Genomic DNA, 14,729 nt, shown 5'->3' with positions numbered 1-14,729 from the left:
TACACCTCACATACTTTGCTGAATAAGACACACTCCAGAGGTGACACCACCAAAGCTCAGTAAGCTTCAAGCTTCAAGAAACTTAATTCATTTTTAGTTTTACAAAGCCTCTACTTAAAAGTAAATGAATTTATCATTGGAATTGTTTATACAATTTACCGTACAATTAGAGTTGTGCTCTCTCAACTCTGAATCAGAGTGTCTGATGCTGAAACTGGAGCACAAAAATTCAAGTTGACATTCCCAGTGAATGCACTGGTGTTTGACTGTTCGTTGTCAAATCAAGGTTCTATTCTCTAGCCCAAGGCACTGTTTTGAAGAACAGGTTAGTTTACCCCAAATTTATCACTTAACCAATATCACTCAAACATAATAAAAGCTGCAGGTGCTGGGAATCTGAAATAACAGAAAATGCTGAAAAAACTCAGCAGCTCAGGCAGCATCTGTGAAAAGAGGAATCTGAAGAAGGCTCTGAATGTTTCTTTTTCCTCAGGGATGCTGCCAGACCTGCTGAGTGTCCCAATACATTTTTGTGGAATCTTGTACATATGATTCATTTAAAAAAAAGACTTGATTGGATCAAAAGCCATCAAGGCTCTGCAGGGTGCTATAAAACATGTAAATCTCAGAAATCTTTCAAATCAATGACTGGTTCATAATATCTTTAACTAACTTTTCATTCCCCAAACCTAAGAAAAAAAACTATAGCACAAGTTGTGCTCGGTGGGCAGTTCTCAAAAATCTAAGCATCCAAGTGTATATTTTGAAGTGCTTTTTACCCCTTCAAATGGGAGCCACTCCCGGTATTGAGCCAGCAATGTGGGCATCATTCCTGTACCTTCACTGTACTGGTGAATGTGCTGTACTTCAATATGTCATTCAGACTGTAGTTCTGGCCACCTGCTCTGATTGATTAATGGAATAGGAGCATTTCTTCCAGTCACATTTTTTTAACACAACCAACCAGATTAACTAGATACTGCTGCTTATGGGATCCAGCCATGCACAATGTGGAAATCGCATCATTAAAGCCATGAGCTGGATTGTGCACAGCCTGGAACACCTTGTTGCATCTCCAGGCTTTGTTTCAAAAATCAACAATGCCAAAACGTTGTCTCGAGTGCAAGAATCCCAAGTGAAACAAGAACTGTAAGCCTGTAACAAAGTTCCAGCCCCTGCACAACAAACCTTTACATTGTGATTGCAACATTTGAAATCTTTGTGAACTATAATAAATAGATAATGCAGATTCAATAGTAACAAAGCTAATTTCAGCAATGATCCTACCACATTTTGCATTTATCCAAACAGGGCTAGTTAATAGTGACATGCACAAATGTTGGATGACTTTTAAATATTATTGCACCTTCCTCAACTCCTCCCTCTGGTAACTTGCTCCATATATCGACATCTCTTGTGTGAAAACATTGCCACTCAGGTTACCATGAAATCTTGCTCCTCTCACCTTAAACTCATGCCCACTTGGTTCTCCTACCCTGGTAAAATTACTCTGTGCATTCATTATCTATTCCCCGTATACTTTTATGCGCCTCTAGAAGATCACTCCTCAGCCTCTTGCACTCCAAGGAATAAAGTCCTAGCCTGTCCAACCTCTCCCTATAGCTCAGCCCCCCGTGACTGGGCAACATCAACATCTGCACCCTTTCCAGCCGAATGGCATATTTCCTATAGCAGGGTGACCAAAACTGAACACAATACTCCAAGTGCAGCCTCACCAACATCTTATACAACTATAACTTAACATTCCGACTTCTGTATTCAATTCCCTGATGAAGGCTAGCGATGCTACGTTCAGGAAACTGCACTCACTAGATCCCTCTGCTTTCCCCAGGGCCCTCCTGTTTACTGTGAAGGTTCTGCCCTGGTTTGGCTTCCTAAAATGCAACACCTTGCACTTATCTGAATTAAACTCAATTTGCCATTCTTCGATGAACTTGCCCAACTGATCAAGATCACACTGAAATTCTTAATAAACATCCATTAAAAAACACCAATTTTAACGTCACCTTACTGATCATAAATATATGGTAGAAATCTTTTCTTAAAAGGGGAGCTCCTGAGAGCAATATTTAATGTTCAAACAACATCCAAACATCCCCCACTCCCTCATTTTCACAATGGATGTCCAGTCACTCTACACTTCCATCCCCCACAAGGATGGTCTCGAAGCCCTCCGTTTCTTCCTCGACCGTAGAACCAGCCAATCCCCATCGACCAACACTCTCCTCCGCCTAGCAGAGCTGGTTCTTACCCTCAACAACTTCTCCTTTGACTCCTCCCACTTCCTCCAAACCAGAGGCGTGGCTATGGGCACTCGCATGGGCCCTAGCTACGCCTGCCTCTTTGTTGGGTACGTCGAACAATCCCTGTTCCAGACGTACACTGGCCCCATCCCCGAACTCTACCTCCGCTACATCGACGACTGCATTGGTGCTACCTCTTACACCCATGCAGAACTCACTGACTTTATACACTTCACCTCCAATTTCCATCCTGCCCTTAAATATACCTGGACTATCTCTGACATCTCCCTCCCGTTTCTGGACCTCACCATCTCCATCACAGGAGAAAAACTAGTGACGGACATTTATTACAAGCCCACCGACTCGCACAGCTATCTGGACTACACTTCTTCCCACCCGGTCCCCTGCAAAAAGTCTATCCCCTACTCCCAATTCCTCCGTCTACGCCGCATCTGCGCCCGGGATGAGGTGTTTCACACTAGGGCTTCCGAGATGTCCTCGTTTTTCAGAAAACGGGGCTTCCCCTCCTCCATTATAGATGAGGCTCTCACTAGGGTCTCTTCTACATCCCGCAGTTCCGCTCTTGCTCCCCATCCCCACACTCGCAACAAGGACAGGATCCCCCTCGTTCTCACCTTCCACCCCACCAGCCAGTGGATCCAACATATTATCCACCAACATTTCCGTCACCTACAACAGGACCCCACCACTGGCCATATCTTCCCATCCCCTCCCCTCTCTGCGTTCCGCAGAGACCGTTCCCTCCGCAACTCCCTGGTCCACTCGTCCCTTCCTACCCAAACCACCCTAACCCCGGGCACTTTCCCTTGCAACCGCACGAGATGCAACACCTGTCCCTTTACCTCCCCCCTCAACTCCATCAAAGGACCCAAACATTCTTTCCAGGTGAGACAGAGGTTCACCTGCACCTCCTCCAACCTCATCTATTGCATCCGCTGCTCTAGATGTCAACTTATCTATATCGGCGAAACCAAGCGCAGGCTCGGCGATCGCTTCGCTGAACACCTGCGCTCGGTCCGCATTAACGCAACTGATCTCCCGGTGGCCCAGCACTTTAACTCCCCCTCCCATTCCCAGTCTGACCTCTCTGTCATGGGCCTCCTCCAGTGCCATAGTGAGGCCCGCCGGAAATTGGAGGAGCAGCACCTCATATTTCGCCTGGGCAGTTTGCGGCCCGGTGGTATGAACGTCGACTTCTCCAACTTCAGATAGCTCCTCTGTCCCTCCCTTCCCCTCTTCCTTCCCAGATCTCCCTCTATCTTCCTGTCTCCACCTATATCCTTCCTTTGTCCCACCCCCGACATCAGTCTGAAGAAGGGTCTCGACCCGAAACGTCACCCATTCCTTCTCTCCCGAGATGCTGCCTGACCTGCTGAGTTACTCCAGCATTTTGTGAATAAATCGATTTGTACCAGCATCTGCAGTTATTTTCTTATATCCAAATGTATTTCATTGTTACCTGTACGAGCTAGCTATGCGCAAAATGGGTGCTGCTGTTCCCTTACACCTTAAAAGTACTTAATTGGCTAAAAGTACTTTGGGATATCCTAAAGTTATGAAAGGTAAATGCAAGCAAAGCAATACAAGTTCAGCTATGATTGAGATTTAACAATGCTATATGGTTGCTGAGCGTATCATATTTAAAAACCAAATCCCCTTTACAAAGAAAAATACACTTTGGTAATGCAATATGCATTTATTTTTACTCCCCCAAAAGTTCTGGCTAACAAGAAATTGTGTTGGGATCTGCAAGCCTTTTTAAAATCAAAAGACTAGAGGTGCACTGGGTGCACCCATTGAATAATGCAGCATTAAATTTCCCATGGCCTCCTCAAAATTAGCTCCCAGCTTCAGCAGTGCTCTCAGTAATATTCAACAGACCTTTGCTAACAGCTTACAGGCTTCTACATCTAACAATCTGGCCATTAAAGGCAACAAGATGCATATTACTTGGATATCTCAAGTCAACTAAAGGTGGGGGGGGAAGCTACTTTAACAAAATAGAGCTATAATTTACGAGGTTATTTAAGACTTCATAAAATGGGGGAAAAAAAAGAAAATGTTGAACAAATCACAGAACCTCAGTGGATTCTCCGACATTGTGTCTCTTCCAAGCAGAACCCACCAATTTTACTGTTGGAGGCTAGCAAGGTTTCTGGTAGCTTGAATGCATGATAGAGGCACTTGTTTGAGGCATCTTTTGAAATCCAGGATTCAACTAACTACATTGACCTAGTTTTCCTGAATAATCTCAAGGTAGTGCGTCAGCAACTCAGGTGATTTAGATCTTGTCAAGTTGAAAATAGCAATACAAATTGCAGAGTACAGCTCAGCGGATCACCCTGGAGTGTACACTATCCTCTTTGAGTATACAATGCTCTCTTGCTAAATTCTAAGGACATTCCATGTACACAGAAGGGCATGGAATAGTCAACATGTATTCAAATTCAATTCCCTACTGTCTGAGAATTGATTTTATGCATGGGTCACAGATTTTGCAATTTTTTGGGTTGAGTCAGTAGTAGACTTATAGGGCAGCACTCTATACATGTATGCACAATATAGTAAGCATTTATTAAAGTGGACAATTTTGGGCCAAGTTCCCAGAGAAGGCGGGTTAAGTTGCCAACAAAGTATACATACTGAATATCAATAAATACACTTCCCATTCCCACCCTATGGAGCAGTGAATGATGCAAAGGTTGGACTGCGTAAACTCCAGTGTTAACCCCCGAGTACCTCATTTGGGTTGCAAGGCACTTCATAGTTGTGTTAAACTTTATGGAGAATTCTGCAGACATCAACGAAACATATTTACTTGCGCCATTACTATGTAGGAAATTTTCAACTTTGTTGAGGAATTTTGTTAAAGCCAACTAAAGAGCTGAAGGAGAGGGGGACAGAGAGAGAGAGAGAGAGGAGTAGACATTACAACAATAAGAGAGCAAAATAAAATGAGCACAACTCAATTTTTCTATTTATGGTAGAGCTATCAAAGGTTCATATTTTTTTATAAGATTTGTGTACGATTTCTGCAGCACAATAATTTTCCAATAAATATTTAATTTTTTTAAAGTTACAAAAAGAAATTGTATCCCATCTCTAAATCACAATAAGTGTGGCAATTTTACACAGTTAACTCAAATTATTTTCTGGTTCCTTTTTTAAAAAAAAGTGCTTTCTTTTAAAAAGAAAATACCTACCATACGGTGGAAATCAGGCCATCAGCCAAGCACAATGTTTAGTCTGTTCCTTTTGCATTGCAAACTTTTCCCCATTAAAAATGGTCAGGAACATGTATGACCTTGGGGAAAGGAAGAGCCGAGAAACGGAACATTTCAGGAGGAGGTAGCCGAGCATGGAAGAATAATAAAGCATTTAAAAAAGTCACCTACCGGTTAATTTTTCATCTACCTGTTGAAACCAGAAATTAATTTGTCTTTACCTAACAAATTATAAAGTAAAGCCCTCTTAAGATCACTTTAGTTGCTACTGTACATCCAAATTAAAATGTTAAAAACAAGGTACAGTTAAAGTCTATTCATTCAATTCAATAAACGAGGACTCTTATTTGTCTTTGTTCTAATCTAGAATCAGGATTTGACCTTCTCAGTCAGGCTGCTCTCCAGCTGACTGAGGTGATGGCTGAGGTTTGTTTTAGCGCTTTTAAGGCTCAGCGCGGGAATGTCCGTCGCACCTTCTTCCTTCTCTTTTGCTTTGTATCGGTTCTCTGCGTGGACTCTTTTGCCTGACCGTTGGGCCCCATTGGTGATGGGTTGAAGAAGCTCCCGTTGGCCTGTGGTGGCGCTCCCTGGAAAATCTTGCTGAAAAACTCTTGGAGGTCAGCAGGAGAATTTGGGCCATTCTCCGAGCCAGCTCTACAAAGAGAAAATAAAGATGTTATGGAACATTTTTAGAACCACTTCTTCAAATGTCAATATCCTCATTCAGTAGGCTGTCAAAACCCTTAACCAAGCAGACCGTTGAATTCAACACTGGCACATGACACAATTCTTCCCAAAGCAGAAGTACAACACAACTGTAGCCAACATTGGCTGTGGAAAAAGTCGAACAAGAGGGCCTTGAGCTTGCTTTTAATGCCCTTTCCATTGGACAGCACTTGTCCTTTCATCAACCTCTCCAAATGCAGAGACAAGACAGAATAGACAGTAACCAGACAGGTATATTTTCCTCCATTTAGTGAAAGACAATATGGTGTTTTAATAACAAAGAAAGTATATTCCATTACAATTAAGGGTGTGAGACACTATCTGTTCAGACTGCTGGCAGAGCAACATGATGTGCATTCTATTTTGAAAACCATAAACACACACTCAAATGATAGTTTTTCTCAAACTATTTCTCATTCTCCCATGGGCATAACTGTCCTCGGGAAGATGATGGCTATCTCCTTAAATCACTTCAGTCCATTGGTGAATGCACTCCCATAGTGCTGTGAGATAATAACCTCCCAAGAACTGCAATTCAGCTTGAAAAATAACATTAGAAATGCAAATTTACAGCTGTAGTTTAGAGTTAACCTTTTATCAACCAACAAGAAACACCCACCAAATCACTCAACACCAGGCACAATAACCATGTTTAGTTTAATTTAGTTTAGAGATACAGTGCGGAAATATGCCCTTTGGCCCACAGACAGCACGCATAGTCAGGATGGAACCCGGGTCTATGGTGCTGCAAGGCAGCAACTCTACCGCTGCATCTCTGAAAACATTTCAGGCAACCACTATTTTCTCAGCAGCTGGTAAACGCTACATAGCGCCAATATGCAAATTGTGCCCGCAGGCTTGTCAGTCATTAAAAATCTGCATGGTGTGAGTTGGTCACTCCACTCCATTAGCTATTGTAATTTACACAAGACCAACACTGGTCACTGCTTCTGATAAAAGCAAATTACACAGGCTTTTTATTTGGCTTCCTCGTGCCCTCAAATCTGCACTTGGACTGTTTTCATGTAAAATATACCGTTTGATACCATAAAAATCACATTTAGTCAAAACAGTTGGAAAATTATGATGAATATTCCAAGCTCTCTGCACGTTTACCCACCTATGCCGACCACTGCTTCCAGAAGTTCTTGTAGCAAAAGATATATGGTAAGGAACAAGATGTATGTCAGGAGATATTCCTACCTTCTGACACCCAGCCCATTCTGAAAAGAAAGAAATAACATGTTACCAAAGTTTGTGATTGAGAAAGATGTAAGCTCTCCTAATCCTCCTAACAGATCAGAAAGATTAATGGACAATATCACAATGGCTAAAGTAACAAAAGAAATGCAAGTACTTTGTATCCTTGCTCTCAAATCAGGCAAACGCCTCCGCTGTCACGCAGTGAAAACGGAGAGGATGAGACGGAGCTTCTTCCCACAGGCCATCAGGACTGTCAACTTTTATAACCCCAGAGACTAAATTTTTGTCGACACTAATAGTAACTTATTAACTTTATTTATATGCTGTAACTGTAATTCTTTTTGTGCACAACCCGCAGGCATTGCCACTTTCATTTCACTGCACATCGTGTATGTGTATGTGACAAATAAATTTTACTTGACTTGACTTGATCATTTAGTATTTTCCAATCAAGGAGAACTGTGGCTATCCACACCCAATCTGAACCCACTTGCTTCCCAATCAACTATTTGAAAGTGAATTCAAAAACTGAAAAAAGCATTAAGAAAATGCAATCATCAGGTAAACAGGGGTGATCAAACTGAATATCAGGAACATTCTCTGAATTCAAGAGAGAGCTAGATAGAGCTCTTAAGGATAGCGGAGTCAGGGGGTATGGGAAGAAGGCAGGAACGGGGTACTGATTGAGAATGATCAGCGGTGCGTACAGGCTCGAAGGGCCGAATGGCCTCCTCCTGCACCTATTGTCTATTGTCTATAACATGTTCAAAGGACTGAATGATCTTCTCCTGGTCCAATGAACCAAACTAACTTTCCTTCCCACTATCGCCAAGCCACCACTTTCTATCTGGTGGCCCGACGCCATTCAAGCAAGCAGCATATGCCATCCCCATGGCACTCCACACCGCTTCAAACAAAACTGACGACTTTAAAACCTTTGAAGGTTTACTTTCATCTGTAAAAATTTTAAACGCAGACCTGGCCTCCCCTTTATTTTTCCTGTGATTATTTCCACTGCTGTTGACAGGATTTTGGACTACTGCAAGAATATTTTGAAATGCCCTGGAGTACAATTTTAGCCATATTCTCCAGAAGAACACTCCAGGGAGTACTTTGAGACATATTCAAGCATTTGCTGTCATTTGGAGAGCTGTGGCAACAGCTGCTGCAATAAAATATATTTCTTCCATCAACATCCCCTATCATTCAGCAGAAAACAAGAGCTGTAGTCTTGTTCAGAGGGTAGCAACATTTCTGTTCCGACCAACAGCAGGTTGCTTTGTAGGTTCTAATATTGACTACTTTTTGCAAAAACATAGGGAGCTTTTCTTCAGTATCAGTTAAGCCTGGGATTTTCATGTTGAGTTATACAGACAACACATTCAATCCCAGTGAGCTGGTGTCTCTGCTCCATAAAACCACTGTGCTGGAGTAACCAGGCAAATAGTTTCATGCAGCACACTACTTCCAAATTCTCATCACATGCAAAGGACACCAAAAGCTAACAGTTTTCTTAATACAACACGCTGAGAATATATCAAGATAACTTCAAATTTCTCATAGTGGTACCTGTGATATCATAGACCTTGCCATCCATCATAGCAAAGTAGGTGATTTTCAATCCCAGCATGCTTGATTCTGCCCAGAAGTCTCCAGCCTCCACAGGGTGTCTCTTGTTACATTCAGCACAGTACCGAGCGGCCTGAGGGTCACGATCCATCTCAAACCTCCTGCAAATAATGGTCACACTTCATTGTGACACTCAAGTAGATAAGGAAACATAGTTCTAAAAATACGATTTGAGATTAGACCCTGATGTGGACTTGTCTGGGAATTATTCCTTGAACGGTCATGCATGAATCTTCTGCAGCATTCAGAGTGTTGTGGATAGCAAGGAAATAAGAATTACATTGTGTATAGTCGATGGGAGCAAAGCTATTTTACGAATGTAGAGGGACAGGAGAACAGGCTTGAACAGAGCTGCGTGCACTAGAGCAGCTAATAGTATCCAGAGGAATGACAAGGAACTGCAGATGCTGGTTTACCAAAAAGTCACAAAGTGCTGGAGCAACTGAGCAGGTCAGGCAGCAACTGTGGAGAACAGGGATAGGCGACATTTCGGGTCTGAAGAAGGGTCCCGACACAAAACATTGCCTATCCATGTTCTCCAGAGATGGTGTCTGACCCACTGAGTTATTCCAGCATTTTGTGTGTGTTTTTCTCCCTCTTATCTCTAAACTAAACTTGGATGGATAGATTTGACTGAGCACAGTTAAATCATTCCAATGTTGGAAAGATGTTCCATTGTAATTCAATGAAGAACCCAAGGGTACCTGACAAGTGTTAAATTCTATTCTAAGAGTTGGCTCCAGGGAGAAGAGGCCGGGGGGGGGGGGGGGGGGGTAGTTGGGGAGAAGTGGAGGAGGGAAAACCCGATCAGGGAGACTAACAAAAAACACCCAGCTGTACACTTATTTTAACAGATCAGCAAAAGATAAATGAGCACAAACTTGTGTTTTCCTTCACATTTACTGCACATCATCGTGTTCATGGCCTCCTTCAGGTCATCCTGGAGTTTGGTGAGAAACTCATTCATGGATCGGTGTAACTCACTCTCTGCAGCCCGTTTGCTAAAAGCAAAAGAAAAATAATTGGTATTATCTGGAAAGAAATCAAGAGCAGAAAATGGTTGAGAAAAGTAAACTTGGATTCCTCAATCGCTCAGAAAAGAAAGACAATACAAACCTCTCTCAACAAGATTTGAATATCCATCCACAGGGAAAATCAGCCACGATAAAATGAAAAAAATATACAAAAGCCTTTGCATTTTAGCAGCACCTCTTTACATTAGGAGGTGTACAGACGCTGTTCCAGAGGCAAACGCAGCAGCAAGTTTGCGCATAGCAAGATCCTGCAAATAGCAAATGACTAGGATAGTCAGCTTGGCTGAAGGACCAGTGGTAGCCACAACATGGGAGAATTCCCCTGCTCTTCAAATTGTGCCATGGCATCTCATGCCCATTTGAGAAAGGAAATCAAAGTCTCAGTTTAGAGACCAAGTAAACAAAGCAACCAATCATAGAAACATAGAAAATAGGTGCAGGAGGCCATTTGGCCCCTTTGAGCCAGCACCACCATTCATTGTGATCATGGCTGATCATCCACAATCAGTAGCCTGTGCCTGCCTTCTCCCCATATCCCTTGATTCCGCGAATCAACTCAAGGTTGTTCTTGCAGTGCACCAACAGCATAGAACACAAAATAGCAGTTTCTCATGCTTTCTCCATGTCACACTCTCCCTATATTAAAAATATTCACATAATTGTCTCTTTCAACTAGAATCAATGAAAAATACTTTTAAAGTCTAGAAAGGTGATCTGCCACAAAAAAAAGATTAAAAGACATTAGAGAAAGATAGACTTAGAGTTAATTAGTATTAGAGCTAATATTATTTTGAGTTGCAAAATAATACTTTACCTTTCAAGTCATAAGAAAGTGAGAAATTATTGACGTGTATGTTCTGATGGATTTTTGTGCTGAGCAATAGTGTATTAGCAGTGCCGAGTAATAGGAAACTTTTTTTGCATCCAGTTTCAACATCAAGTAGTTCCAAAGCAACTTTATGGCTTCTCTCTGCGAGACTGACACGTCACTATTAATTTATGTGAATTTTATAGGCAGTTTTGCGATGTAGGATTAGGAACTCAATCAAACCTGCCAAGACTCAGTCCACTTGGGATATCTGTAGCCGTCAGAAAGGAGAATTTCCTGGACCGCACTCAAAACCAATCCCGTGTTGAAATAGCAATATTCTTAAACGTTACCAGCAGGGAGCTTTCTTAAACATTAGACCTGCTGACATGTTTAAGAAGAATTACACTCCCTAACTCAAAACGGTAATCTTTGAGATGGAAAATTATCAAGAGTAATCAAATTTAAGCAGCTCAAAACATGCTAAAGTACTTTTGATATCACAAATAGAAGTTAAACTAACATATTAAAAACAATGAACCCTGCAAAGATAAAAAATCACCGGCCACGTGGACGTATCTGGGATGCAGCACTGAATTTTGCTTACATTTCATATTCCTTCCTCCTCTCAGGATTGCTCACAATATCCCACGCTGCTCGCACCACCTTAAAAGCTTCCTCCGATCGAGGGTGTTGGTTTTTATCAGGGTGAACCTGCAATCACAATGGGGTGATTACTTTAAAAGAGAAAGGCTTTGAATTGATGCGTTTTGTTCAACTACTGCTGGTGATAGTTCACATGAAGATATATCAGTCTTCATTTTTTAAAGAAATGTTTAACTAAAAGCTCACCCTGCAACTCTTGGGCAATAAATTAGTAAAATCAAACTTTACAAGCTGCTGGGGGTTGGGTAACAGCACCATTCAAGGGGGGGGTATTGGTTGAAGCACTGCTGTGCGTTATGGCTCATTTTATGTAGTGGGATACCACAACTCACTTCAGCACCCAGCACCTTTGAGGGAGAAACCAGAAGCTGGGGGTGGAGTGGTGGTGTGGGGAAAGAAAGAAATGAAAGTACTCAGCGGGGATTTACTGTCACGACTATTGCTCAGTCACCCAAGGCTAGATGTCTGCACCATACGGGGGTGGGGGGGACATGATTAAGTTCTGATGTGACATGTAAACAGTCTGCTGACACCATCTTGGCTGATAAATGAAGACTGTTACTATTTCTTCTCATGATTTTATGGTCAGCAGAAGTTGACCCGTTGAGGGAATTATTTTACAAGGAAGCAAAGATCCAGTCAACTGTCATGTATTGAAGTGAAATAGCGAGACTCAACTAAATACTGTTTACAGAAGGGCAAATCTGCCAATTTACAGCTACGCATTATATGTACAGAACCCTTGCTAACCCACAGAATAGATGCGAGCACTTGAACAAATGAGGAGGAAACAAGGAGAAATCTGAAAATGGTGAAAGGAGTCTGCAAACCCAAAGTTGCACAATTCATGCAGAAATCAGGCAACAGGTCAGGCATTAATCTTCTTTCAAAACATTAAAGCCTGTATATTTGATACTTCCTGAAGGGATTTTGTTGGCTGCGTAACAAAGATTGCGGAAAAACACATATTGCTTCATGTGATAGGGATCTTTATCTAGGTTAGTTCTTAATGAGTATCCGTTGACGTCCACAAAGATTAAGAACTATTCTTAATGCTGTTTAGCAATCTGTGGGAGAGAACAAAAATTACAGATGATCTTACTCTGTGGAAAGCTGCATTATTTTATATATGTAAATATTTCAACCAATGCCTTCAGGCAGACTGGCAGATGTTTTGATAGTCTATCCCAGTTTGATGTTATGACTTTACTAATAATTGGGCAAGGTGCTGCAAAAGACTGGGTACAAATAGCATGGGCCCTTTCTTCAAAGATCCTTCAAAGATGGTTCAAAGATCCTTTATTGGCTCATTGGCTGTACAACTCCTTAGGTTGCAGATTCAAGCCCAGCTCCAGAGACTTGGACCACAACCCAAGCTGAACATACTCATTCCTCATTACTGCACTAGAGATGCTGTCCTCAGGATGAGACATTAAACTATGATTCCATCTACCTTTTCAGGTAGACATCAAAGATCCCATGACACTACAGGAAGAGCAGGGGAGTTCTCTGGTCTCTTGCCCAAGTTCCATCCCTCAACCAATATATAAAGTAAATCAGCATGCTGCTGTTCGTCAGATCACTTTGTGCGCAAATTAGCCGCTGCATTTCCATTCGTGACAAAGTTAGCTGCAGATCTTATTTCATTGGTTTCAAAGTACTTTAAAGCTGCTCTGGGGCAGAGAGAGATTGCAACAAGTATAAAGTTTTCCTCACATTTCCTAATTTTTTTGTGTATTTTTCTTGCCTTTACTGTTGTTTCCAAATAAATGGTCTCTCAGTGGTGTCAGAGAGGAGTGACCATTTCCAGCGATAGATTCCTCCTTGCACGGTCACAAGATTCCAAAATTTCTGCTCCCTTTCAGAACTTAAATAATGTAACATTAACTTTTCAAAATTGCACATGGAGCCCACAATAAGTGACCCCCCCCCCCAGGACTGCTTGCCACAGATACCTACTCACAAGAGATAGACGAGCACAACACTAACAATTTAGTTTCCAATCGGAGCAAAAGTACAACACAAAACTGTTCCCATGTCTTATTCCAAATCCCCTCTCACTGTGACACCTTGCCACTGTGACTGCCTTGGACCTTAAATTAGCACCAGAGGTCAAAAACAGAATTGAGTATCATAACATTGGAGCAGCAGAGCAAGAGCAGACAATACCACAGGCCTGCTCTGCTGTTGCAGCTGGAAAAGCTTTCCTGGTGGAAGTGAACCAACTGTCAGTGCACATATGCGGAAAACCAGCCACCTTACTTCACTGAACACCTTGGTCAGTCCGCCAGGACAGACCTGATCTCCCGGTTACTAAACAATTTAATTCCCCTTCCCATACTGATCTTTCTGTCCTAGGTCTCCTCCATTGTCAAAGTGAGGCTAAACCTAAATTGGAGGAACAGCATCTCATATTTCGCTTGGGCAGCTTACAACCCAGGGGTATAAGTATTGATTTGTCTAACTTTAAGTAACTCCGGCATTCCCTCTCCATCCCTCCCTCCCCCACCCAAGTCGCATCAGCTTCTCATTTTCACCCAACAAACAGCTAACAATGGCCTGTTTCCTTTATCATTGTTACTTCTTTGTATATCTTTCATTCATTGCTTTTTATCTCGCTACATCATTGCCTATATCTCTCGTTTCCCTTTCCCCTGACTAGTCTGAAGGGTCTTGACCCGAAACATCACCCATTCCTTCTTTCCAGAGATGCTGTCTGTCCCGCTGAGTTACTCCAGCTTTGGTTTAAACCAGCATCTGCAGTTCCTTCCTACACCTTACTTTTAACCTTGAGCTGCAGCAGAAAATTCTAATCTTCGAACATTGTTATAGGATCCTCTATACTCGCTGGGTACCTTGAACAATAGCAAATGTGCTGCCGAGACACATTATCGTGAGCTGGTAGAAGCTGAATTAATTGATTACTCATGCCAGCCATCATCTAAGGACAGTTGCCACGATTCTCACTATAAACCAATACATTTGTTTTCTTTTGAAGCCACGCATTATTTCATGGGACAGGATCTAGGTGTTGTCAAGTTTGCATCAGTAACTTTCTACTGATCAGCACCTAGCCAGTTAAACTTCCTTCTGCACACATGCAGCATGCTATGAAAAAGATACAATCGGAATTTGCCACAAATATACTTTATTT

General features: G+C 42.1%; 1 protein-coding gene across 4 annotated transcripts in view; it reads right to left on the bottom strand.

Annotated features, from left to right (window-relative positions):
• Positions 1 to 14,729, bottom strand: part of dnajc14 (DnaJ (Hsp40) homolog, subfamily C, member 14) — a 40,064-nt gene that overhangs the window by 1,478 nt on the left and 23,857 nt on the right. The window contains exons 3-8 of one of the 4 annotated variants that reach the window (XR_013549605.1): positions 11,517 to 11,623; positions 9,949 to 10,068; positions 9,008 to 9,168; positions 7,356 to 7,458; positions 5,489 to 6,163; positions 4,845 to 5,169 (exon numbers count right to left, since the gene is read on the bottom strand). Coding sequence is in view for 2 of the 4 variants with exons in the window: in XM_078431483.1 (XP_078287609.1) it covers positions 5,959 to 6,163; positions 7,356 to 7,458; positions 9,008 to 9,168; positions 9,949 to 10,068; positions 11,517 to 11,623 (696 nt within the window). In the remaining 2 variants the exon portion in view is untranslated. Of the gene's footprint in view, positions 1 to 4,844; positions 5,170 to 5,228; positions 6,164 to 7,355; positions 7,459 to 9,007; positions 9,169 to 9,948; positions 10,069 to 11,516; positions 11,624 to 14,729 lie in introns of those variants that run through there. The other 3 variants (XR_013549606.1, XM_078431483.1, XM_078431482.1) reach the window with 3 other exon arrangements.

Source organism: Rhinoraja longicauda, chromosome 42 (assembly GCF_053455715.1).
Source record: "Rhinoraja longicauda isolate Sanriku21f chromosome 42, sRhiLon1.1, whole genome shotgun sequence".
In the NCBI taxonomy this organism is placed as follows: domain Eukaryota; kingdom Metazoa; phylum Chordata; class Chondrichthyes; order Rajiformes; family Arhynchobatidae; genus Rhinoraja; species Rhinoraja longicauda.
This window is presented reverse-complemented; position numbering and strand designations above follow the sequence as displayed.